The 26,786-nt window shown below is 32.2% G+C and overlaps 2 protein-coding genes across 2 annotated transcripts in view; both read right to left on the reverse strand.

The window, feature by feature from the left end:
• The window catches only part of LOC145306961 (potassium voltage-gated channel subfamily B member 2-like), a 45,290-nt gene extending 41,066 nt beyond the window's left edge, over window positions 1-4,224 (reverse strand). Inside the window, exons 1-6 of the mRNA XM_080149302.1 lie at window positions 4,185-4,224; window positions 2,993-3,082; window positions 2,462-2,511; window positions 1,634-1,679; window positions 624-679; window positions 370-432 (exon numbers count right to left, since the gene is read on the reverse strand). Of these exons, the coding sequence (XP_080005428.1) occupies window positions 370-432; window positions 624-679; window positions 1,634-1,652 (138 nt within the window). The 5' untranslated portion in view covers window positions 1,653-1,679; window positions 2,462-2,511; window positions 2,993-3,082; window positions 4,185-4,224. The remainder of the gene's footprint in view (window positions 1-369; window positions 433-623; window positions 680-1,633; window positions 1,680-2,461; window positions 2,512-2,992; window positions 3,083-4,184) is intronic.
• A 1,050-nt stretch (window positions 4,225-5,274) lies between these two features.
• Window positions 5,275-25,565, reverse strand: LOC145306962 (uncharacterized). Its single transcript, XM_080149304.1, has 7 exons — window positions 25,534-25,565; window positions 23,168-23,235; window positions 20,728-20,806; window positions 15,683-15,757; window positions 6,822-6,871; window positions 5,795-5,851; window positions 5,275-5,351 (listed from the first exon to the last, which is right to left on the reverse strand). Exons 1-7 carry the CDS (start codon window positions 25,563-25,565, stop codon window positions 5,275-5,277), a joined length of 438 nt encoding a protein of 145 aa, XP_080005430.1.
• Between the last annotated feature and the right edge of the window lie 1,221 nt (window positions 25,566-26,786).

A 26,786-nucleotide genomic window follows, 5' to 3' on the forward strand; every position in this document is an offset into this window, starting at 1 on the left:
GATAGATTGATAGATAGATTGATAGATGATTGATAGATAGATTGATAGATAGATTGATAGATAGATTGATAGATAGAATGATAGATAGATTGATAGATATATTGATAGATAGATTAATAGATAGATAGATAGATAGATAGATAGATTAGTTACTTATAGAATGCTTCCATGAATATTAAAATGAAACAATATAAGATTAAATCAGTTTTGTTAGTACTGAGGGGCCAAAGGCCCAAGCTAACAATATTAAGATTTTATTTCAATATTTTTGGGAAAAGTTGTAATACAATGCTATACATAATTTTTCAGTATGGTAGAAAACTGGTTTTAATCCAGTGGATTAAGCTAAACTGGAAAATTTGTACCTACCAAAATGCTTTTATTTCTATATCTTGTAGTTTTGGTCCTCCGTTTTGCAAAGGTTGAATTATCCTAGGATAAAATATTATATTATTCATTGGGTCAGACAAAACAGGTATTAATTTCAATGATTTTTATTTTAACATTTGTGGAAAAATTGTCTGTAATACAATGCTCAACATGATTTTTTCAGTATGACTGATAACCAGTTCTAATCCAGCATATATTAATTGGTTTCAAAGCCCTACTGGAGAAAATGTTACCTTGTCCGGCTGTCCAAAGTATTGACTGGAAATCTCAGAGTTGCTGCTCATTTCATCTTGATATAAAGATATGTGCGTAAGTGGGAAATTTAAGATTTTATGGTTTCATTTAATTAGACAATGTATATATACAAAAGATAAATCACCATTTAGTATTAGGTTTTAAATATTTTCTGTTGTTCATAACTTGTATTTTATAAACTTTAGATCCTGTTTTGTTATTTTAACCCTTACAGATCGGGGGGGGGGGGGGGGGCTCAAAGAGCGCGTGGTGACCGGTCAAAGTCAGTTGGGTACCAAAAAAATTAGAAAAAATTCTAAATAAATCTTAATTTCTACATTATGACTTTTGTGTATAAGGTAGAAACCTAAAATTTTTTTGGTTAATACTTAGATATCAATGACCATCTGAGAAAAGTGGTGTTATGACCGTTTGACCGCTCCCTGACCGACTTTATGACCGATTTTTGTCCGGCTTTTAATACAGACATATATCATGAATATCGTGGCTTCTATTACAGCTAGAGACCTAAAATTTTTTTTGGTAAATCCTTGAGCAATAATAAACAGATAAAAATATTAATTTGCGCCGCCAATCGCCGTTTTACCGCCGTAACCGCCGAAAATGGCGGTTTCCGTTATTTGCCGTTTTTCGGCGATGATCAGAAAAAGTAATTTTTTTGTTATGAAAAATAAAAGTTCGTCCTAACATTTGGTCATCCTAGCTGCAAAATTGGCCGCTCTACAGCTGTTTTAAAATTTAGCGGCTGGCCGCTAAAAAGCGGCTAAGGAGCGGTCTGACTGCTATGACTAGGAAAAGTAATTTTCTCTAAAAATACACATGAACCACCAGAAAAAATTTTTACGTCTTTATCTGTACCAGGAGCCGAGATAGAGGGGGGGGGCTCTTTGAGCCCCCCCCCCCCCCCGATCTATTAAGGTGGGAATTAGGGCCCGATCTGTAAGGGTTAAGCTTAGAATCACATTTGCTAATTATCTTTGATTATTACCTCTGGAGTATGAGTTCATGGGGGTAGGTGTCTGAAACAGCTTCACCTAAATAAAGGAGAAACTTTCTCAATAAGACATCTAAGCTTTTTCCAATATATGTTGAAAATTGTCTGTAATACAATATTAATATATGATTTTTCGGAATGGCTGAGAACCAGTTCTAATCCAGTTGATATTAATCAGTTTTGAAGCCATACTGGAAAATTAGTTTTAAAAATTTTGAATTTAAAAAAATCAGATTAAAAGACACAAAACAGTAAAAATAGGAATGGTACCTACAAAATTATTTACTGGAACAAATCTTATAATCTAGAAAATCATTTTTGTGGCATACAACATAAAACTTCAAGTTTTTTTGCATGCCAAAAAGGGGTTGTTAATTTTTTTTGTTTGACAGAATTGTAATTCCTAATCCCTGTAAGTTCAGCTTTTTTAATGATTAGCCTGGGTAGTTCTTGGACATAATAAATCCGCAACTTTGTAACATGTAGAGCATCTGCTTGTTATTGGGAAGGTGATAGGGTTAAATCTTGGCTATAGATGTTAAAAATGGTTCCTACTGCTGCTTTGTTAGGTGCGCGATAAAATTAGTTAGAGTATAGGGAATTCCTTGGCCAAAAACCTGCGCAACTTATTACCATGTACAGTTAGGACAAATGTTGTGCAATCGAAGGATTGGTTGTCTTTAGGACATTTGGCCACGTAACCCTGAACTTCTGTAGCAAGATTTGGTTCAGAGATACACCAAAAATAACACGTAATGGTATATCCCATCCTCTAGAAGTTATCCAGGTTAGTTTGTCTAGTTGCCCTAATATCAAACTTACATGTTCCTGAGAGATCAGAGACTGCTTTCTACTTTGAAATTGATGAACAGTTCCTTTTTTAAATTAAAGAATAGAACAAATTCTTATTTATGAATAATAGTTAGTTATTGCATCATATTATAGACAATTTTATGCAGATAGTATTTCAAAAAATGACAAAACATATTTAATAAACCAGCTCCGAATAGATGAATTTCTTAGGATAAATATATTTATATATCCTCATTAAATTTCATTGCTTGTATTGTTGGATAACTATAAATTTACTAAAAAGTTTATCTTCTAGAAAACCCTTTTTGTGCTTATGGTTATCTATAGATAGTTTTCTGCGGATAATAAATTCTAAAAAAATCATTTGATTAAAACCAGATTTGCAAGCTTCCATTGGCCAATGTTTTAGTCTAATCAAACTGGTAATGATTTTATGATTTTTATCTTAATATTCATGGAATATTGTCTGTAATATCAATCTAATGGAGTGGATGTATATTGGTTTCAAAGCCATTCTGATAAATATTTTCTATTCTCATTTTCCTATGCTTGGATGATCTTGTGAGATCAGAGACTCCTTTCTAACACTGTGCGAGGGGGATATCAGCGACTGTTTTCGTGATGGTAAATCTAGATGAAATAAATTTTATTGAGTTCCAAATTATACAGGGATCATGCTTTGGTGTTCTTGCAAGATCAGAAACTATTTACTAACACTGTTCAAGGGGTATATCAGCGACTCTTTCCGAGATGGTAAATCTAAATAAAAGAAATTCTATTAGGTTTCGAATTTTACAGGGATCATGCTTGGGTGTTCTTGCAAGATCAGAGACTCCTTTCTAACACTGTGCAAGGGGGATATTAGCGACTCTTTCCGAGATGGTAAATCTAAATGAAAGAATTTCTATTAGGTTTCCAATTTTACAGAGATCATGCTTGGGTGTTCTTGTGAGATTAGAGACTTCTTTTTAATCCTGTGTGAGTGGGGTATCAGCGACTCTTTCCGAGATGGTAAATCTAAATGAAAGAAATTCTATTGGGTTTCCAATGCGAGGGAGAAATCAGTGACGTAAATCTAAATAAAAGAAATTTTAATGAGTTTCATTCTTACAGGAATGATGATTGGGTTTTCTTGTGAGATGAGAGACTCTTTTCTAATACTGTGCAAGGATGTCATCGACTCTTTCCGAGTTGGTAAATCTAGATGAAAGAAATTTTATTGAGTTCCAAATTATACAGTGATCATATTTGGGTGTTCTTGCAAGATCAGAGACTCTTTTCTAATACTGTGCGAGGGGGATATCAGCGACTCTTTCCGAGATGGTAAATCTAAAAGAAAGAAAATAAAATAAAAATGCAATGCAACTGCTTGTAGTCAGGAAGGTGGTAGGTTCGAATCTCGGACCAACACCGTGTCATAACTAAAGACGTTAAAAATGGTTCCTACAGCTACTATGTCAGGTGCACAACATGAATAGTAAGAGTAGGTGGAATGCCTTGACCCATCAACAGGCGCAACTCATTACCATGCACAGTTAGTACTTCTCAGACAAAGGTCGTGCAATCAAAGGGTTGGTTGTCTGTTGGATGTTACTAAACCTAATATCCTTGGGTGTTAGAGTATTGCAATCCATTACACGCTGATGAAGCTCTGGATTCTCTAGATGATTACTCAAAATAGAAGGAAAATCCCGCCCTCACGAGGTAATTGTGACTACCCCATTTCTACTACCTGTAAGCAAGGAGGTAGATTGAGATATCTCTGAGTTGGCATCTGAACAACAAGATAAAACATAATAGCCCAGTTCACAATAAGACAAAGGTCGACCTCTGGAAATTTTTGGTTGACCTATAGAAGCTTTAGGTTGACCGATTTTATTAAGGTGCTTGTGGGTTGTACTTGTTTAGGTTGACCTAAAGAAAAGATCGGTCGACCTTTAATAGTTATTTGTGAACTGGGCAAATAGTTATTTCTCACATCAGCTTTCCGTGGATATAAAATATACAAATATAAGATTAAAACTAGGTTTTTTAGCCCAAAGAAGCCAAAGGCAGAGGCTAAAAAACTGTTTTAACCTTTTGATTGTACATTTTTATATTCATAGAAAACTGGATGTAATACGATGCTAGACATAGTGTTTTAGTATGAATGAGAACGATTCTAATCCACCAGATATTAATCAGTTTTGAAGGAATATGAGAAACAAGCTATATTACTATCCTCAAAGTTTTATAATAATGTTTTCTTATTCATTGGCTTATCAACTTTGGAGACTTTTATTAATTGTTGATTGGTTGGTTCATTTAGTTTAGAATTCAAACCTTTCAACCACTAATTGTAACTTACAGAAAGGGTAGTTTTCTATATCATTGGGGATGAACATAAATGTATCAGCCATTGCCTTATTCATTTAGATCCCTGCATGATATTACTACTAGTAGCTCCGCCCCTAGAGGCCTGTATGAGGGACATTTATGGAATGGGGGAGGGGTGTTGATCTTCCACTTTACATTTTAGTTTTAAAAAGAAAACTAAGTTGGAGAGATTTGGCGATTTCCCTTGGGAGGGTTGAGGTAACCTCCCCAAAATAGTTATAAACCCTCTCTAGTCCTATGAGATGCATTGAATAGGAGAACCATATCAATCCATTGTTTCCAAGATGTTATGGTCCATACAGAAGACTTACAGACATCCTGTTACTTTTATATAAGTATGTAATTTTTATCAGCAGCATTTCTTATCCAGAAAGTAATAATATATTTCTATACATTCCCAACAATGATAAACAAAATTGCCCTGATTCATCTTTTAATTGTTATGTTTAATCTTTTCCTGATTTGCTTCTATACTCTGAGTGTTTAAATTCAATCAGTTTTTCTTCTGAAATGGCCCGGCTCTCTAAAAAAAAACAAGAATGTCTACATCCATGTAAGCAAAGCTCTGAAATCAAACCGCATAGTAAACAAACACAAACAGATGTCAAAACTTAATAGGCAGAATATCAATTCAAAGTTATTAAGCATGTAAAAGATATAGAAATATTTTACATCATGGGGTGGGTAAAATTGGTGTTATGAATGCCTCTTAAATGAGATTACCCAACCAACTAATGGTAAACCAAAAGTGGAAGGGGATGAATAGATATTCAGAAATGAAGAGGGAATGAAGCAAGAGAGGGAAAGAAATAGGGGTTAAACAAAACAAAAAAAAACGTTTCAAATATCCCAAAAATCATGACACATATATTTCATCATTACATAGTTTTATAGTTACATAGTCACAGGCATAGTGAGGGAGAGTAAGCTTTATAGAACATGTAATGTGTGGGAAAAAATGAAAACCTGCGTCTAAATGATTCTTATTTTCTTTCTCCTCTAAGTCCCAATTTTCAGAATCTTCTAAACAAATAAACTTATATTTAATTAAGTTGATTGGTTGAAATTTTCAAATAGATATGATAGATTGATAGATCTATTTAGAGAAAGGTTAATATGATAGATTAATTGATAGATAGATAGATTGATTGATTGATAGATAGATTGATTAACAGATAGATAGGTTGATAGATATATTGATTAATATAAAAGTTGATTGATAGAAAATTTGATAATAGATTAATTAATTGAGGATCTTTTGATAGAAAGATTAATTAATAAATAGATTGATTTATAGATATATAGTATACTTATAGATACATAGATTGATTGATGGATTAATTAATAGATATATGAATTAATTGAGAGGTTGATTGATTGAAGGATTGATTAATCAAGAGATTGATTTAAAAATAGATAGAGAGATAGTTTAGTATCTATGTGTGTAATTGTGTGTGTGTGAGTGGGTGTGTGCGCGCATCTGTTTGTGTGTGTGTGTGTGTGTGTGTTTGTGTGTGTGTATGTGTGCGTATGTGTGTGATTTTGTATGTGTGTTTGTGTGTGAGTGTGTGTGTGTATGTGTGTGTGTGTGTATAGGGTGTGTGTATGTATATGTGTGTGTGTGCATGTGTTTGTATGTGGGTGTTGTGTTTGTGTTTGTGTGTGTGTGTGTTTGTATTTGTGTGTGCGTAAGTGTGTGTGTGAGTAAGTATGTGTATGAGTGTGTGTGTTTGTGTGCGTAAGTGTGTGTATGTGTGTGTATGTGTATGTGTGTGTTTGTGTGTTTGTATGTGTGTGTGTATGTGATGTGTGTGTTTGTGTGTATGTATGTGTGTGTGTGTGAGTGTGTGTGTATGTGTATGTGTGTGTGTACTAATGTGTGTGTGTTTGAGTGTGTGTGCGTAAGTGTGTGTATGTGTGTGTACGTGTGTGTGTGTTTGTGTGTGTGTGTGTGTGTGTGTGTATGTGTGTATGTGTATATGTAAATAAATACCTTCATCAATTGTTGTATTACCACTGCTCATGCCATTTCTCAACAGAGATCTAAAATAAACAAGGATGAATGCCTTAACCAAAACAGGTGCAACTCATTTCCATGATAGGTTTGAATCATGGCTTAACACTGCAACATAAATAGAAACATTAAAAATGGTTTCTTTTCTGCTATGTTAAGTGCGCAACATAGTTTGGGAGAAAGAATGGCACTGAAGGCGTAGTCGGGTCCAGCTTGGAAGTGCCTTTAGATTGGAAGGACTGATCGAGAGAGGAGTACTTTATCATAATCATGCACAGTTAGGATTACAGACAAAGAGTTGGTTTTTTACCGGGTGTTACTTAGCTTAATACCCCGGGTGTTTGGTCAGAAAAGGAGAATTCGGCTCCCCTAAGATATTCTTGGTTGTTGGACATGACGTTAGAGTGTCATGAACAGCAGCAGCCTCGGCAGTATGAGGTAATTGTTAGTAGTCTATAAGTAACTATTATCATTGTAAAAAAAAGAAAGAGAGAGAATACATAAAAACTCAAAGAATGAGGATTATGTCTTATTAAGCATGACAGACTGACAGGCGGACACAATGGATGCAAATATTTCTTAGTAATAATCACTGAAAATGAAATTTTAGTGGCATATCTTCAATAGCATCCAATAAAATAAAATTTACTATATAGCCATGTTATCCTAGATGATTAGGATGGTATTTATTTTAACGTTAATGAGTTGCTATGCTTTTAAAATCGTTCCTTACTGTTACAGGAGTCATCAGCATAAGGTTAAAACCGATAGGACATTTCTAACATGCCTAAATATAAATGTACTACGAACGTAAAGACCCTAAATATAGAAAAGGCTTCGCTTGAAATCCTTAATTAAAAAGTAACATTATGTCTATCTGTCTCTGTGACTGCTGTGCCTTAAGATCTCGCTTACAACTAAACCAAATTGTTTTTTTTTTTACAGTATAGCTTCTTGTAGGTTCAGGGAGGGCTTTTGGGAAAGAGGGAACTGCACCCTCCAAATTGAAATAATCCCCATGGATAAAAATACCCCCTCCCAAAAGCCTTTTTAATTTTTCTTTTTCAAACTAAACTTGAAAATAGATAGATAGATGGATAGATAGATAGATAGATAGACAGATAGATAGATAGATAGATAGATAGATAGATAGATAGATAGATAGATAGATAGATAGATAGATTGATAGATAGATAGATAGATAGATAGATGGATAGTTAGTTAGATAGATAGGTTGATAGATAGATAGTTAGATAGATATAAAATATATAAATAGATAGATAGCGCTAGTAAAAACTTAGTTTTATAATTTAAAAGTTTTCTTGTTGAAATGTTTAATTAATTAATGAATAGCTGGGTAGAAGACCCGCGGAAAATTTTCATCAAGATTCCGCCTAGATAATAAACAGACAGAAATAAAGACAGACATACAGACAGAAAGACATACATACAAACCGACTTTCAGACTTACATACAGAGAGACATACAGGCCATTAAATTTAGTCTGATTTGTTGTAAACCATTGATAAATTCTTTTAAAAAAACGTTAGTCTCAAAAGTCTGTTAAGAAGGTTTTTTTATTTGTTGGCTTAATAGTTTTTGGGACTTTTACTGAATACAGGCATACAAACAGAAGTGGTAATATTATGCCTGTCTTTATGTAGGTGTGTCAGTATTTATGTATTTCTGGTTGTATATTTGTCTCTGTGTATGTATGTATGTTAATGTATGTCTGTCTGTCTGTATGATCATCCCTTTTATTAAACTAATAAACAACCTTGTTTTTCGAAATGTCCTAACTGTGCATGGTAATGAGTTGCGCCTGTTTTAGACCAATGCATTCCCTGTACTCTAACTATTTTTGTCGCAGATTGTACATATCAGCATTAGGAACTATTTGTAATGTTTTTAAATATGACTAGATTCGAACCTATCACCTTCCCGACAATGAACAAATGCGCTACGTTTTGCATGATAATAGCTATTTCTTGAATAGTATTATAAACAGCTTTCCATGGATAAAGATTAAAACAAGTTTTTTAGCCCCCGAAATGTACTTTTATATATTCTTAGAAAACTGAATATAATTCGATGCTAGACATATTTTTTTTTTGTATGAATGAGAACCGGTTCTTATCCACCGGATATTAATCGGTTTCAAATGAATACGAGAAATATATTTGGATGGTTTTCAATTTGTTGGAATTTTAGCAGAATTCTTATCAAAAAGTAAAAATCGTGGAAAAGACAAATATATTCGAAAATTTAAACTTGGAAAAAACATTGACGTTTACTTTTAATCTTTATAATAAAGTAACAGGATGTCTATGGCTGTCTGTTTGTACTGAAGGATCTCGCTAACAGCTTAATAATGATAAGGTTTTATCAATCTAACTAATAATTCAAAATGGTAATTTTGTTTATCATCATTTGGGATAATCATCAATTTAGAAAAATGAGGAATGGACATTAAGCTCTTTGTTACACTAGTCCCAAAAGTCTTCTAATAAGATTTTTTATTCGTTGGCTTAACAACTTTGGGGACTTTTATAAATTTTTGGTTGTTTTATTAAGTTGCAGGGATCTGAAGGAATAAGACAATAGGTAATAAATTGATGTACATCCTCCAATGATAATAGGCAAAATTACCCCTTCTGTAGCTTAAAACTAGTGGTTTAAACGTTTGAACATTCCACTTAATGAAGTAACCAATCCAAATTCACTATTGTCCCCAAAGTTGTTGTACCAACGAATAAGAAAACGCTACTACAAAAGTTTGGGGACTAGTGTAGTAAACAGCCCATTGTCCCGTCTCTCTCTGACATAATAGTAATCAGCAGAAAGGGTAATTTTTTTGTATCATTATTGGGGATGTACATAAATTATACCCCATTCCTGAGTTTTTATGTTATTCAACGTATTATAGACAGCTTTCCGCGGATATTATGCACAGAGTATGAGTAAGAACCAGTTCTAATCCAGCGGATATTAATCGGTTTTGTACAAAATTTTCTATATTTAGAATACAAATCTCTGAGCTGAGTAAAAAAGTCCTCCTTTTAATTTTTCTCTTTTATCTTAGTAATTACATGTACCAATAGATATATTAGCATAGATATACAATAATTACATGTACCAATAGATATATTAGCATAGATATACAATAATTACATGTACCAATAGATATATTAGTATAGATATACAATAATTACATGTACCAATAGATATATTATGATAGATATACAATAATTACATGTACCAATAGGTATATAAGGATAGATATACAATAATTACATGTACCAATAGATATATTAGGATAGATATACAATAATTACATGTACCAATAGATATATAAGGATAGATATACAATAATTACATGTACCAATAGACATATTAGGACAGATGTACACTAATTGCTGGCCCCTAGTTATTCAAGAAAGAAATTTTGGTTTTGAATTTTGTCCCTGTGTTTTATCGCCATATTGTATACATTTAAAATTGGGAGATTTTTCTTTAAAATTTAGAAGATTTTTATGCAATTATTTCATTACAAATTGATACAAAAAAATCTGCTTATTCTCGTAATTGTGTCGTTTATCTATAATACACAGTAGAACGATGTTTGTTTGTTTGTAGCAAAGGATCTCGCTAACCGCTGAACCGATCGAGTTCTCCTTTAGAGGGAAGCTTCGCATAGGTCCCGGGAAGGTTTAAAACTATTTGTTTGAGGGGTTGGACACCCCCAACCCCCCAAAAAAGATTTTCTTTCTAAAACTAAAATTTAAAAAGTGGGGTCTACTACCCCCTCCAAAAAAATCCCCTCCCAAAGAAATTTTTTTTTTTTTTACAAAAATTAATTTGATAAATACCGATATAACAGTAGATTTTGTAGAGTAGGTCTTTTGTAGCAAAGCCGTAAATTTTACTGATTCCCTAATATTTATAAACACTTATTTCATTAGTTGACCAAAAACTTTTATCAAATCTTGACTTGTTGGCTGTAAACTTGTCAACAAATAATTATGATCTAATTAAGGGGTAATTTTGTTTTTCATCATTGGGGATATATAAGTAGTTATCATTCATATTGTCTTATCCCCTACGATCCCTGATATATCCTCACACTGTAATAACGAGATCGGCTATTGGTTAGCTTATAAACTTTAAATAAGGAAGGGTAATTTACTGAAATCTCAAGGGATAAGACAATGGCCGATAAATTAGTATAAATCCCTAATGATGATACACAAAATTACCCCTTATGTAGCGTAAAATATGTGGTTAAAACGTTTGCACACTCATCTTAATGAACCAACAAATAAACTAGAGTCTCCAAAGTTGTTAAGAGAACAATTAAGAAAACGATACTATAAAATTTTGGAGACTAGTGTAATAAACAGCCCATTGTCCCCTCTCTCTCTCTGGTAATTTCTCTTATCTATTCCTGTAAAGGTTTTAATCTACCGTAATTTTCTTTCCAGTATAGCTTCGAAACCAATTAATATCCGCTGGATTAGAACCGGTTCTTAGCCATACTTAAAAAAACCATAAGACTACAGACAATTTCCCATAAATATTAAAATAAAAAAGCTGTCTTATTACGCAGAGAGAGATGGTACAATGGGCTGTTTATTACACTAGTACCCAAAGTTTTTTAATAACGCTTTCTTATTCATTGGCTTTACAACTTTGGGGACTTTTGTGAATTTAGATTGTTTGGTTTATTAAGTTTAGTGTTTAAACGTTCCAACCACTAATTTTAGGATACAGAAGAGATAATTTTGTGTGTCATCATTGGGGATGTACACCAATTTATTGGCCATTGTCTTATACCCTAGGATGCCTGGATTATTTCAATTTAAAGTGAAATAAAAGCTTTTCTAGTTTCAGATTTCTCAAGATGAAAAAATAATGAAATAGAGAGAAACATAAATTTGTATAAATTGACAGACATACGTAATACGTGGTAAAGCCAACGAATACAAACACGTTATTCTTAAAGGGATCTAGTGTAATAAACAGCCCATTGTCTCCTCTCTATCTCTGCAATTGATCAGTCATTGTCTTTTCCCTTTAGATACCTGGATTAATTGTTGTACATCCGCAATGATGATGCACAAAATTACCCTTTAAATCCCTGAATTACTTTTCCCCTTATTCCTGAAATCAAAAGAAAGAATAGATTTAAAAGATGAAATTTATCCAACAAAACAACAGAAAATAATTTTAGCAAAAAAAAGCAAAGATAATAATGTCCATAAATAGTACAGTAATATATATTAAACTGCCGGCTATGCCTCTAGAGGCGTCTAGGGGCACTTAAGGAGGAGGTAGTTGAATTATTCATTTTAGATTTAAAAATAAAGTTTTTGTGGGGGGGGGGGGGTTGTCAGAGTCGATTTCTCTTTGGAGGGTGGTGGTACCCTCCACAAAAATAGTTATAAACCTCTCCAGAACTTATGAGAAGCTACCCTGTAAAGGAAAACCATCGGTTCAGTTGTTTCAGAGATCCTTTGGTACAAACAGACGGACTTCCTGTTACTTTGTTATAAGGATATGTATGATCATCTACAAATAAAAGTAACAGGATGTTTACCTGTGTGTTTGTACTGAAGGATCTTGCTAACCGCAGAACTGGTAAGGTTCTCCTTAGCAGTTAAGCTTTTTAAATGTATAGGGAAGGTTTATAACCATTTTGAGGGAGGGTGTCTCACATTCCTAAGAGAAAGAGCCACTTGGAAAAAATCCTTACCCTGTAATCTCTTTTTTGATTAGAGTGAAATATGGTTGTCTGTGTTAAATACAATTTAATACCTATATTTGCAACAACTTTTAATAGACAGAAATTGCAATTTTAAAAATCTACAAAATGGCTTACTTTGTATTAGATATAGAGACAATATTAGTTGAATAAAGGTGAATGCCTTGGCCCTTAATAGGCAAACTCAACAACAACTTTCAGACAAAGGTTTTGTAATCAAAGATATTGGAGAGCCAGGCAAGAAAGAAGGAGAGATAGATAGAGAGAGAGAAAGAGAGAGAGAGAGAGAGAGAGAGAGAGAGAGAGAGAGAGAGAGAGAGAGAGAGAGAGAGAGAGAGAGAGAATAAGATGGAGAGAGAGGGAGAAAGAGAGAGTGTGAAAAAGAGATAGAGATAAAGTGATAGAGGGAGTAAGAGAGAGGAAGAATTATAGGGTGTGTGCGAGAGAAAGGAGGAGTGAGAAAAAGAGAGATGGAGAAAGAGATATAGGAGAGAGAACCCCCCCCCCATCAAATGTCACTAGGAGCCTCTGTCCGCTAGTCATTTATAAATAAGCTTCGCTACAAAGAAACATAAAATCTGGTTGTACTAAAGGAACACCAAAAAGAAGACTATGGGGTTGGGGGGTGGGGACTCAATGGAAAGGTTAATAATCCTGAGATATTTGCAAACAAAGGAAGATATTTTCATTTCCCGGTGGGTATTTGTAAAAAAAAATTTATTTTTTTCTTTAAAAAATTTTAAAAATAGTCATTGCAAAGCTTTTCTATAAATAAGGTCCATATTAGAAGCGGTTAGCTCTTTTTGTTAATTTAGACATGTTAGAATTTGCCTATCAATTTCAAACTTGGCATGATGATTCCTGTAGTAGTTAGGTACGATTTAGAAAGTGTAGGAACCATATAATTATTACAAGAATTTCTGTACATCTAATTCAAAAATGTAATATTTAGCAAATCTCCCCTTGGCTATTATTCAAATAAAAATTGATAATTCAAAAATGAGAGAGATGAGAGAAGTCGGAAAGAAAACCCTGAAAAAAGAGATAGATAATCTCTCATTTTATGACGTTACATGGCTGATTTTTAAGACACTTTGCCCCCATATATTTTGACCCACAGATGAATTGTAGACAAATAAGGTTGTCCATGATTAGTTGGAAACCCCCGATCTGTAAGAGTTAAAACAAGTTTGGTATCTTAGGCTAAAATAACTGGATTTAATCATAAAATTGTACATTTTTATATCTGCAGAAAATTTTTATAATACGATGGATAATCCCTCATTTTTATGACGTTACAGGGCTTATTTTTATATTTTAAGACACTTGGCCTCCATAGAAATTTTTTTTCATAATATTTTGACCTTGCAATGAATTGTGGACAAATAAGGTTGTCCATGATAAGTTAGAACCCCCCCCCCCCCCAATCTGTAAAGGTTTAAACAAGATTGGTATCTTAGGCTAAAAAAACTGGTTTTAATCATAGAATTGTACATTTTTACAGCTGCGGAAAGTTTTTATAACACGATGCGATAAATAACCATTCTCATATTTTGACCCACCAATGAATTGTAGAAAAATAATGTTGTTCATGATATGTTGGAGCAAACAAAAGATAATCCCTCATTTTTATGACAAGGCTGATTTTTAGGACACTTTGTCCCAAAAATTTTTTGATTTTTTTCTCATAATATTTTGACCCACCAATGAATTGTGGACAATTAAGGTTGTCCATGATAAGTTGGAACAGAAGTTAAATGGATTCCAGAGTTCATCAGAGAAATTGATAAAAACAGGCAGGGGAAAGACATTGGGTGTTTAATATACTAGTCCCCAAAGTTTTATAATTACGCTTTCTTATTAATTAGATATATACTCCTTGATATAAAGGGAGGGAGATGACAATGGGCTGCTTATTACACTAGTCCCCAAAGTTTATAATTACGCTTTCTTATTAATTATATATATACCCCTTGATATAAAGGCAGGGAGGGGACATTGGACTGTTTATTATACTAGTCCCCAAAGTTTTATAATAACGTTTTCTTATTAATTAGATATGTTCTCCTTGATATAAAGGGAGGAAGGAGACATTGGAATGTTTATTATACTAGTCCACAAAGTTTTATAATAACGTTTTCTTATTAATTATATGTGTTATCCAAGATATAAAGGGAGGAAAGAGATATTGGGCTGTTTATTATACTAGTCCCCAAAGTTTTAAAATTACGTTTTCTTATTAATTAGATGTGTTCTGCTTGATATTCAGGGAGGGGGAAGATATTGGGCTGTTTATTACACTAGTCCCCAAAGTTTTATAATAACATTTTCTGATTAATTACATGTGTAATGTGGGCTGTTTATTAACCAAGCTTCAAAAGTCTTATAAGAACGATTTCTTATTTGCTGACCTTTATTGAATTTTGATTTGTAGATTCATAAAGTTGAGTGTTTAAACATTTTAACCACTAATTGTAATCAACAGAGGGGGAAATTTTGTGTACATCATTGGAGATGTACTGTACATCAATTTATGTGTTTTATCCCTATAGATCCCGGGGATAAAAGAATGATAACATTTAAAAGTAGCGAAGCTTAAATATGCAAAAAGTTTATAAAGGGCAGTGTCCCAACCCTCGAGAAAATAGAAAAAAACCACAACAGGACCAGTATTTTACAGTATCTAGAACGACAGAATATTTATTTCCCAGCATGCTTTCGTAACCGATTACCATCTGCTGGATTGTTTATTTTTAGAAGTAAAGCTACTCTATATTTCGACATGTCCGTCCGTCAGTCTGTCTGAGTTAGAGTGGGGAAAACATGATTTTCTCGACACCTATGACAGATAGAAGGCTGAAACTTTTTGACAACATTCCCTATTATTCAGGAGCATAATTAACTTTAACAAATCCATGGGGGCTGGACTTCTTTTTAACAGATTTTAGGCTATTTTTTATTTTCACATTTTTCAGTATAACTTTGGTGTTTAGGTCCAGTTTAAATTTTTTTTAGTTATGGATATCTAAATTAAATTTCCCGTAGTTTCCCTACTATCAATAATTAAAATTGGTGTCACCTGATATTAGTCCTGTGTAGGTCCAGCTGATACACTGCCAGGAAGTTTAACTTCACCTGGGAACCAGTTCCATTTCTACATAGATAGATAGATAGATAGATACATCAATAGATACATCAATAGATACATCAATAGATACATCAATAGATACATCAATAGATACATCAATAGATACATCAATAGATACATCAATAGATACATCAATAGATACATCAATAGATACATCAATAGATACATCAATAGATACATCAATAGATACATCAATAGATACATCAATAGATACATCAATAGATACATCAATAGATACATCAATAGATACATCAATAGATACATCAATAGATACATAAATAGATACATCAATAGATAGATCATTAATATATAAAGGGTGTGCAAAAAAATGCGGACCTTTATGCATACCATTAGAAATATAAGAACAGTTCCTGTGCTACAAATAATTTATAATATAATAATGTTTATTTGGTGCTGCCAGGTACTCCCTAGCTTAGGAGATAGCACATAAAATACTCTAAATTGCTGCTATCTATTGACAATTTAGAGTTTACATTATGATGTTTAGTCTCATACAAAAATATTATAATATATACTAAGTTTAATTATTAACTAAATATAAATTGGTGGAATAAAAGGAAAAATTTTTTTAGGATATGCAACAGGAGCTACAGGAGTACTATCTTGACCAAAATGGGGATAGTGTATTTGATTCCTGGAGCCCCTTTTTAAGGAGGACGAAAAGAAAAAAAAAGAATATAAAACAAATTAATTGTAAAAAGGGAAAATTGAAACTTTAATTTAGTTAAATTGAGTTGTGAGGATGGTAAAAAAAAAGAAAAAAACACAAATAAACATTCATATTATGTAAGAGAAATCAGTAAAAAATAAGATAGATGGAGAAAAAAAAAATAGATGAAGGAATTTAGAGAAAAGTAAAACAAAATAAATCAAATATAAAAAATAATAAGATGGATCATATTTGTATATAAGTTTAATACCATATTTTAAGTTTCAAAATATCATTGAAGATTAATAAGTAGAGATTTAATTTAAAAAGAAAGGAGGAAGAAAAAAATTCATAAAAAGGAAAAAAAGCAATACTTCAAGCCTATGTCATTGTATTATTTTTCAAAAAAACAGAAAATTTCTCAATTCAAAATAATATCTTTTTATAGAATGCCACTTTGACTTTTGCCCTATATTCAACCCTCCCCTCCCCGCCAAAAAAAGACAACCCCCCCCCCTCCTTAAAAAAATCACCAGGTTTTTTTATGAAATCAATTTTTAAGATCTATTTATGCACTCAGAACAGTTTTCTCTATTACAAATAAAATTAAGTTTTTCCAATAAAAAATCTTTAAGTTTCATACAAAATTGTTTTCTTGACATAACTGTGCTAAAAGTATACATAACCTCGTTATTATTATTATCATTTTCAGGATTAGGATTAGTATTAGGAATAATGATTTCATTCCATAACTTTGGTAGATCAGAGTAAGGGAATTTTTTAAAAGATTCAAGTCTAACAAATGGAACATTGTACTGTTGATTATTTCTAAGAACTCTTGTTGTTCTTGTGCTATTTCTAATCCATAAGTTATCAAAAGAACATGGAAGCCTATGATTAACGTAATCAAACATAAATTGTAATTTAGAATAGACAATTTGTTGAGTTACAGGAAGAATTTCTAAATTTTTAAATAAGATTGTAGTATGTGCATTATATTATTCTCAGTGCTTTTTTTTGCTGTTTTACAATTTTATCAAGAGTTGATGCTGCTGCACTTCCCCAAATTTGGGCACAATATGTAAGATGACTATGGACAAGTGAGTTGTATAGAGTTTGCAATGCTTTTCCGCCAATAATATGTTTTGCAGCATTTATAGCAAATAATGAGCGTGAAATCTTTTTATTTATCATATCAATATGATATTTAAAGTTTAATTTAGGATCTAGATAAACACCTAGAAATTTAATTGCAGGAGTTTCACTCCTTGAGTTGACATATGAAAGTTTGTGTACCAAATTTGGATCATTTTGGTTATCATTATTGTGATCAAGATTAATACTAATGCTATCAAAGTCAATTGTTGATTCATCTTTTGTAAATATCATAAATTTAGTTTTTGATGGATGTAGGCTTAACTCATTAGTTCTAAACCAATAAGTTATTTTTCTTAATTCAATATTAAGAATACTAATAATATCATGAAGGTTTTTACCCGAAATTAAAAAACTGGTATCATCAGCAAAAAGTAATGTAAATAGAGTAGTACATTTAGCTAAGTCATTGATATAAATTAAAAATAGTAAGGGTCCTAAAATAGATCCTTGAGGTACACCTTTGTTAATATATTAAATTCATTGTTAATGTAAACAAATTGTTGTCTATTTGCTAAGTAATTTTTAAACCAAGTCAATTCTGTACCATTGATTCCAAGCTTAGAAAGTTTGTCCAGCAAGATCCTATGAGAACAGCAATCAAAAGCCTTTTGTAAATCACAAAAGACTCCAACTGTATACTTTTTATCATTACTATTCTTTACAATTTCATTTATTAGATGAAAAATGGGCTGTATGGTTGACTTTTTTTTCTGAAAGCCATATTGATGTTTGTAAATAAGGTTATTTTCATCAAGATATGCAGTAAGTTTATTTGCAACTATTTTTTCAAGGATTTTTGAGAAGATTGGCAGAAGACTTATTGGTCTATAATTAGACATGTTACTTAATAGATCAGATTCTTTTGTTTTAAGTTTGAAAATTGGCAAAACTTTGGCTATTTTGAGCTCATTTGGAATGTTGCCTGACTGTAAGGATAAATTTATAATGTGAGTGAGAGGAATAGCAATATCTTCAATGATTTTTTTCATAAGTTTATTAGAAACACCTAGCATGTCTTGGCTTGATTTAGACTCTAGGCCATTTACAATTGTTACTATATCTTTAGGCTGAATATGAGTAAATGAAAATATGGAGTCAGATGCAGTGGTATAATAAGTGCAGTCTCTATCAGATGGATTTATTTTAGATGTAATATCATCTGCAATGGTTGTAAAAAATTCATTAAATTTGTTAGAAATATCTTTCCCCTCCTTATAGTAAACCCCATCACTAAAAATTTGAGTTATGACTGAACTTTTGTCATTGTGCTTCCTTATTGCTTCCCTTAATATTGACCATGTTTTTCTCAAATCATTCCTATTTTCTTCTAAAGATTTTTGAAAATACAATTTTTTCCCTGTTTTAATTGCTTTGTTATAGCATTTTCTATATTCATTGTATTTAGAAATGTTTTCTTGAGTTGGTTCTCTAAGTTTAATGTCATATAACTCAAATTTTGTCTTTCTAGATTTAAGTAAAGCATTTGTCATAAAAGGTTCAACTTCATGAATATTTTTATTTAGTTTAACTTTTTTAAATGGGAAATGTCTTGAGTATGACTCATTAAAAATACTATAGAATTTATTATATGCATCTTGAGTACTGTAATTATTAGACACTGAACTCCAATCAGCATTTAACATATCTTGTTTAAAAGAGGAAATATTTTCCTCACTAAAATTTTGAGTTTGAATAAAAACAGGACCAGACTCTTTAACTTTGTCAAGAATAATAGTGCAAGTAGGGAAATGATCAGAAATATCTGCTGTAATAATAAATGACTCAAACTTATTTTTATTATCATTGGTATAAATATGATCTATGAGAGTAGCACTTGTATGAGTGATCCTAGTTGGCAATGAGATTAATTCTAAGAAACCATTTGCAAAGCTATTTTCAAGCAGTGATCTAGTTTTATCATGTTGATCCAATTTTAATAGATCAAAATTTAAATCCCCAATAATACAGGAAGGGTATCTGCGGCTATTTAGATCTGCTTGTAAGTCAGAGAACAAGTTGATAAACCTGTCTAACTGCTCACTTTCAGTTAGATTAGGATGTTTACAATTTGATCTATAGACGTTTGTTAGAAATATTTTATCATTTTTCCCAATACTAATCTCTAAAGTTAAACTTTCAATTATTTTTTCCTCAAATTTAGGAGCTAATTGCAATTCAAGTTTTAACTCAGTTGGGCCATTTTACCACGTAGCTCCCTAACAACACATACCAAAGAAACCGTTCTTATATTTCCATAAACTAGAGTTCATAGCGGTTCTAATGGAATGCGTAGTATTTTTCTACTATTAACACAAGCGGCGAAAATAGAATTTTAGAAAGGTATGCACACATTTTTTTGCACACCCTTTAGATGGATATATCATATGGTTTATCGATTTATAGATGGATAGAGGGATAAATAGATAAATCAATAGATGGATGGATAAATATATTGATAGTTCAATATATTTATAGAAAGATCAATGAATTGAAGTCAAACTGATATAATTATAATGATAGTTTGATAAATTAACAAATAGGCAGAAAGATAGATCAAGAGAAGTATAGTATTTTATATCTATCCAACCTCATGCAATATCAAGATGGATAACCCCCCAGAGGACCACCCCTAACCCTAAACCCATCAATACATTGTTTATTACATTGTATTTTAGTTAGCTCCCCGCGAACATTGATATAAAGTCCCAGGCTAACAAAACTGGTATTAGTTTTATGATTTTAATTTCAATATTTGAGGAAAACTATCTGTTATATAATAAATGATATAAATGATTTTTCTGATGCGGTTCTAATCCAGCGGATATTAATCAGTTTAAAAGCCCTACTAGAATACTTATCTATCGCAACGTATTAAAGACAGCTTTCCATGGTCAGAATGCGAATAGTGTGACAGAGAACAGGTTCCAGCGGATATTAATCGGATTTAAAGCTGTACTAGAAATATAAATATTTAGTAACATCAAAAACTAACATCAATGTATCAGCTATTGTCTTATCCTTTTAGATCCCTGAGTTTTAGAAATTTTTTAGCATCATATTATAGACAGCTTTCCGCGGACAGTATGCGGATAGTATGACTGAGAACTGGTTCTTATACAGCGGATATTACTCGGATTCAAAGCTATACCTATCAAGTTCTTCCTCAAGTAGAAATTCAGTTTCCTCCTCATCAGTTTTCTCCAAACTCTGTTTGCGGAAAAACGATCCTAAACAAAGATGAGCTGAATTTGAATATCCGAATGTGTTTCCTCATCCTATCTCAATATTTACTTCTAGCTAAAAAAATCTAACTTTCTAAAAATTGAAATAGGATGAGGAAACACCGCGGAGATGTGTACACACTCAGAAATTAAAATTCAGAGCTGGATCTTTAAATCATTTCAATGGTGCGCCAAATCGGGGTGAGCCAACTTTCCACCAATGAGAGCACAGAATTTTACGAAATGCCGCGCTGTGATTGGCTGAAATTCGGCGCACCCCGATTTGGCGCACCATTCAAATAATTTAAAGATCCAGGTCAGTTCTTCTAAACACAATTTGAGGTGGATTCTTAAAAAAAATATTATGGTCGCTGCTCACTAGTAAGGCAAAATTGTTTTTGTAATAAATCCACCAAAATCACATAAAATTTAATGAAATCTTATATTGTTAATAAGCCTTTTATGATTTTATTTAATTTTTAAAAGCGAAGCTTTTCTACAAATAGGATATATCCATCCGTCCGTACGTCCGAGATAGATAGTTTTTTTTCTCGTTATTTTGGGCATGTTAAAATTGTCCTATCGATTTTAAACTTTGCATGGTGTTTCCTGTAGTAGTTAGGTACGATTTAAAAATCATAGCAACTCTATAATCATTACCAGAATATCCTTACGTCAATTTTAAACATTTTGATTTTTCTACATTTTTGTGTGGTCTAATTATCCGTTTGATCTGGTTTTTGGTATATTGATTTCTGGGACAACAAAGTACAATATTTTACGGGAAGCAACTCTATAATCAAGTCCTAAAAATGTAAGTATGTCCATAAACATTATCCTGTATCAAGCAGTATTTCAACAAATTTACTTACAATTTTGCTTCGACTCTTATACTTTTATATTCTGATTATTCAGTTCTGACACAAGTGTTAATGTCCGTTTGTCCTGCCGTTTCTGTGCTTCACTTTTATGGATGTTGTCATCCTTGTTTTTGTAGATTTTTTATGTGATTTTGGAGGATTTATTACAAAAACAATTTTGCCTTACCAGTAAACAGCGACCATAATCTTTTTTAAGAATCCACCTCTTATGGGATGGGGTAAAGGTATGTTTACAATTATTTTAGCCAGCTTTGAGTACTATATTACAGTACATGAAAATCTGGTGCAACATCCAAGTAATTATATATCCAATAAAATAATTAATCATATAAATCTTTATTATCCGATTAATTCAAGGAGGGAGGGGACATTGGACTGTAAATTTAACCGTTACCCAAAAATTATAATCATGTTTCTTTATTTGTTGGCTTATAAACTTTGGACACCTTCATTACATTTTAAATTGGTTAATTTACATACTTTTGTTTATCATCAATGGGGATATACATCAATTTATCGTCCTTTGTCTTATCCCTTTAGATTCCTGGATTAGTTAATATAATTATTATTTACTAATCTTAAATAGACATATTAACAGGAATCTAAAGGGATAAGACAATGGCCGATAAATTTATGTACATCCCCAATGATTATGTACAAAAAAAGGGTGTTTACTCCCCAAATCCCATACTTTGAAATCCATCGCCCCACTTACATTGTTAATTACCCCTCTTAAACCTTTGAAAACGCCCTTTTTTGCCCCTAACAAAATAAAAGCTTAGACGTCCATGAAATCTATGAACTGGGCCTCAAAATAAACGGTTTATCAGGGATCATTTATCAAAGCTCTTTATATGGACGTACAGACTTACTGGTAAAGATAATAGAGTAGCTACGCTTCCTTAATCGTTCATATATGTAATAAAAATAATTTGAAATCAATAGGACAAATCTAACATGTCTAAATTAACGAATAAGCTAACCTTTATGGACAGACTGATCCTAATTATAGATAATTTTTCGGATCATGGAAAGAAAACGAAGTTTCGGGGTTCGTCACATTTTCACAGTAGCTTTTCATCTATTTCTAGCTCCTGCGGGGGCTCTAACCCTGCAGGGCTTATTTTCTTACCGGTATTATCCTCTTAGAATTTTTTTTTTCAATATTGAAAATTTGAGTACCCCCCCCCCCCCCCCCCCCCGACAGCGAACTATGAACTCTGGCCGCAGCGCTCGGCTCCCTATCCTGCCTAGCCGCAGCGCTCGGCCCCCTTGCCTGCCTAGCCGCAGCGCTCAGCCCCCTTGCCTGCCTAGCCGCAGCGCTCAGCTCCCTAGCCTAAAACCTAACCTAACCTAAAACAGTTGTTCGTCGGTAGTCGGGGGGGGGGGGGGGGGGGGGGGGGGTACAAAATTGAAAAAAATTGAAAAAAAAATTTCTAAGAGGATAACGCCCTTCGTTTTCTTTTAACTAACAAAATAAGCTTACCTTTATTGGGTTTTGGAGGGGAGGGGAAGGCTGGGGTTCTCATCCCAGTTGATTGAATTGAGTTACTCCTAAATATAAATATATTTCCTATAAAATGTTAAATATAAACAAGAAAGACAACATCCATAAATAGGGAAGCTCAAAAATTATGGATGGATATCCGGAAAATATGAACTATAGAGCAGTTTCATAAAAAAACATTAAACTAAAAAAATCCCGAAACTTTGTAAGATTAATAACGAGAAAATCTAAGAGTTGATCAAGCACCTCAACCAATGAGCAAATCTTAATGAAACTTTGTGGAGATATGTAAATTGTGAGCTTATTTAATCCCTAAAAATTTCAGCCTTATATATTTTATAGGAGCCGAGAAAATTACGTTTCCCCCTTTCTGCCTCAGCCGGACGGACGGACATTTCACATTATAGAGTAACTTCGGTACTAAAAAAACGTATCTAAAGTCATTCTTAAACCTTACATAAAGGTTACTCAAGTAAACTAAAGATATACATAAGAAAACAAAGAAACTTCATTGGTATACTTAACTAAAAGCTTTCCTTTAAGCCTTACATTAAAAAATTTTCTTAGGTACCCTTATGTTTTCTTCGCTTATGATTCCTTTTAATATCCGTTTCCGGTTGGGCTTCGAAACCAATTCAAATCCGCTGGATTTGAACCTGTTCTCAGCCATACTGAATAAAATTATATATAGCATCATATTACAAACAATTTTATTAAAATATAGATCATAAAATTTAAACCAGTTTTGTTGGACTATGCTTTTGGCCAACGGGGTTAACAAAACTTGTTTTATTCTTATAATTTTTCATTTTATATCCACTGAAAGCTGTCTATAATACGATGCGATAAATAACTATTATCTATCTATTCATCTGACTATCTGTCTATTTTTCTAATTTCTATCAATTTATCTTATTTATTTATATTTCCTTCTATCTTTCTTTATCTATCTATCTATCTTTCTAGTTTATATCAATCTTTATATTAAGTATATTTAAATTATAAATCTATCTATCTAATAATAAGAGGTTAACTTACAAACAATAAATAAATTTTACATACTTATTCAGACATTACACATTGTTTCGTGCATGTTTGCACTCTTCAGATGTCAATTTAAAACCAAAGTTTAAATACAAATTTTAGAGGATTTTTACAATTTTTTTTGGAATATTTTTTTAAAACCAATAAAATATGTTTCAGACTATATATTTTTCTCTATTTAACTATCTTTTAATTACTAAAAAAAATTATTTTTCTCCTGGGAGGGCTGTTTATTACACTAGTCCCCAAATATTTTATAAAAATGTTTTCTTATTCGTTTGCTCAACAATTTTGGGGACTTTTAATTTATTTGGTGGTTTATTTAGTTAATTTTCTAAAAGTTTCACCCATTAATTGTAATCTACAGAGAGGAAGTTTTGTGTATTATCATTGGGGATGTTATCAATTGATCGGCCATTGTCTTATCCCTTTAAGTTTCTGATTTTTTCCTTTATTTTATCAACTATCTTTCTAGATTCTAGTAATCTATATCTATGTAAAAACAAGGATGTCAACATCCATAAAAGCAAAGGTCTTAAACGGTAGGATAAACGAACATTAACAATTGTAAAGTGCCAGAACTCATTGAACAGATTAAAAATATACAAGTCTAAAAAAATTATTGCGTAAATACAGTTTACAGTGAATGGACCATACATTCGTATTTAGGACTTGATTATACAGTTGCTACTCTTATAAAATAATTCCTTGTTGTAATAGGAATCAGAATTCCAAAAATTTTGTCTAACGAACATGTTTTAAATGGACCTACAGATTTTCTGGCACAATTATAGAGTTCCTACGCTTTTAAAATTGTACCTAACTATTAAAGGAATCATTAAACAAAGTCTCAAATCGCTAGGACAAATATAGCATGTTAAATTAACGAAAAAAGCTAAAGCTACACCTTAAAAAAATTATACACAAAAAATGGTTTTAATCTTATAATTGTACATTTTATATCCTCGGCTGGCTGCTTATAATATGATGCAAGAAATAGTTATTTCTCGTATCGTATTATAAACGGCTTTCCGCGGATATAGAGTGTACAATTATAAGATTAAAACTAGTTTTTTTTAGCCCCGAGGTGCCGGAGGCACCGGCTAAAAAACTGGTTTTAATCTTATGATTGTACATTTCTATATTCGTAGAAAGCTGGATATAATACGATGCTAGACATGGTTTTTTCGTATGGATAAGAACCGGTTCCTATCCACCGGATTCGAATGAATACGAGAAAAACTATTACCGCCCTCAAATCAACCCCAATCTTACCTAACCTAAAACATAAAAACTCCTACCTTATGTTTCGATGAAACTGGTTTGATGACATGCTGAAAAAAAAGATGAATTATGCAGGGATCTAAAGGGATAAGACAGTGCGCGATAAATTAATGTACATCCCCAATGATGATACACAAAATATCCCCTGCTGTAGCTTACAATTAGAGGTTGAAACACTTGAACACTCAACTCAATGAACCAAACCAAGGAAACTCAAATCCCCAAAGTTGTTAGGCCAACGAATAAGAAATCAATTTATTTGCCATTGTCTTATCCCTTTAGATCCCTGGTCTCTAAATAAGGACTAACAGAATAATTTGAAAATGCATTCCCATATGTGCAATATTACTAAAATTCGGTACATAATTTTGTTGTTTTTTAAACGAAAATTACAGTATAAAACAAGGATGACAACATCCATAAAGGCGAAGCTATGGAATTGTAGGACAAACGTACATTAACACATGTAAAGTGTCAGTACTGAATAAGCAGAATATAAATTTTAACAAACTTTTACGTAAATTTGTTGCAATATAGAATACTGTATAACGAACGGACTTTCTAGTAACGATTATAGAGTTGATACGCTTTCTAAATCGTACCTGTTATAGGAACTATCATGCAAAGTTTGAAATTTAAAGGACACATCTAACATGTCTTAAATAATGAAAAGAGCTAACCCTTATAAAAGTACGACGAATTTATATTTCTTTAAAAATTATACGTAAGTAATGTATATTTTATTCCAGTATGGCTTCAAAGCCAATTAATTTCCGCAGGGTTTTCAGTCATACTGGAAAATCATGTATAACCTTGTATTACAGCCATTTTTCCACAAATATTAAAATAAAATATCAATACCAGTTTTGTTAGACTGGGACTTCATTGTATTAAAGAAAGATTGCAACAAATATTACAAATGAAAAAATATAAGATTGAAGCAAAAGTTTTTTAAGAATCCACCTCAGTTTTTTTTAGCCCTGAGAGTCTGAAGGACCAGGCTTACACGTCTGGAATTAATTTCATTATTATTATTTAAATATAAATTTGTCTGTAATACGATGCGCTATACATGGTTTTTCAGTATGGCTGAGAACCAGTCCTAATCCAGCGGATATTTATCAGTTTTGATACTGGAATAGTTATATCTTGCATCGTATTATTAAAAGCTTTCCTGGGAAATAAAATTCTAGCCCCGAGATGCCGAAGGCACGGCCAAAAAACTGGTTTAATCTTATGATTGTACATCTTTATATTCGTAGAAAACTGG

This window comes from Acartia tonsa, chromosome 15, assembly GCF_053477335.1.
Source record: "Acartia tonsa isolate MP-2025a chromosome 15, ASM5347733v1, whole genome shotgun sequence".
Taxonomy (NCBI): domain Eukaryota; kingdom Metazoa; phylum Arthropoda; class Copepoda; order Calanoida; family Acartiidae; genus Acartia; species Acartia tonsa.

Coding starts and splice junctions, on each gene's coding strand:
- LOC145306962 (XM_080149304.1), bottom strand. CDS start 25,565: ATGTCATCAAACCAGTTTCATCGAAACATAAG. Junction 6,872..15,682: donor CTACACAGGACTAATATCAG/GTGACACCAATT, acceptor TGTTTATTTTAG/ATCTCTGTTGAGAAATGGCA. Junction 5,852..6,821: donor TAATACAACAATTGATGAAG/GTATTTATTTAC, acceptor TTATTTGTTTAG/AAGATTCTGAAAATTGGGAC.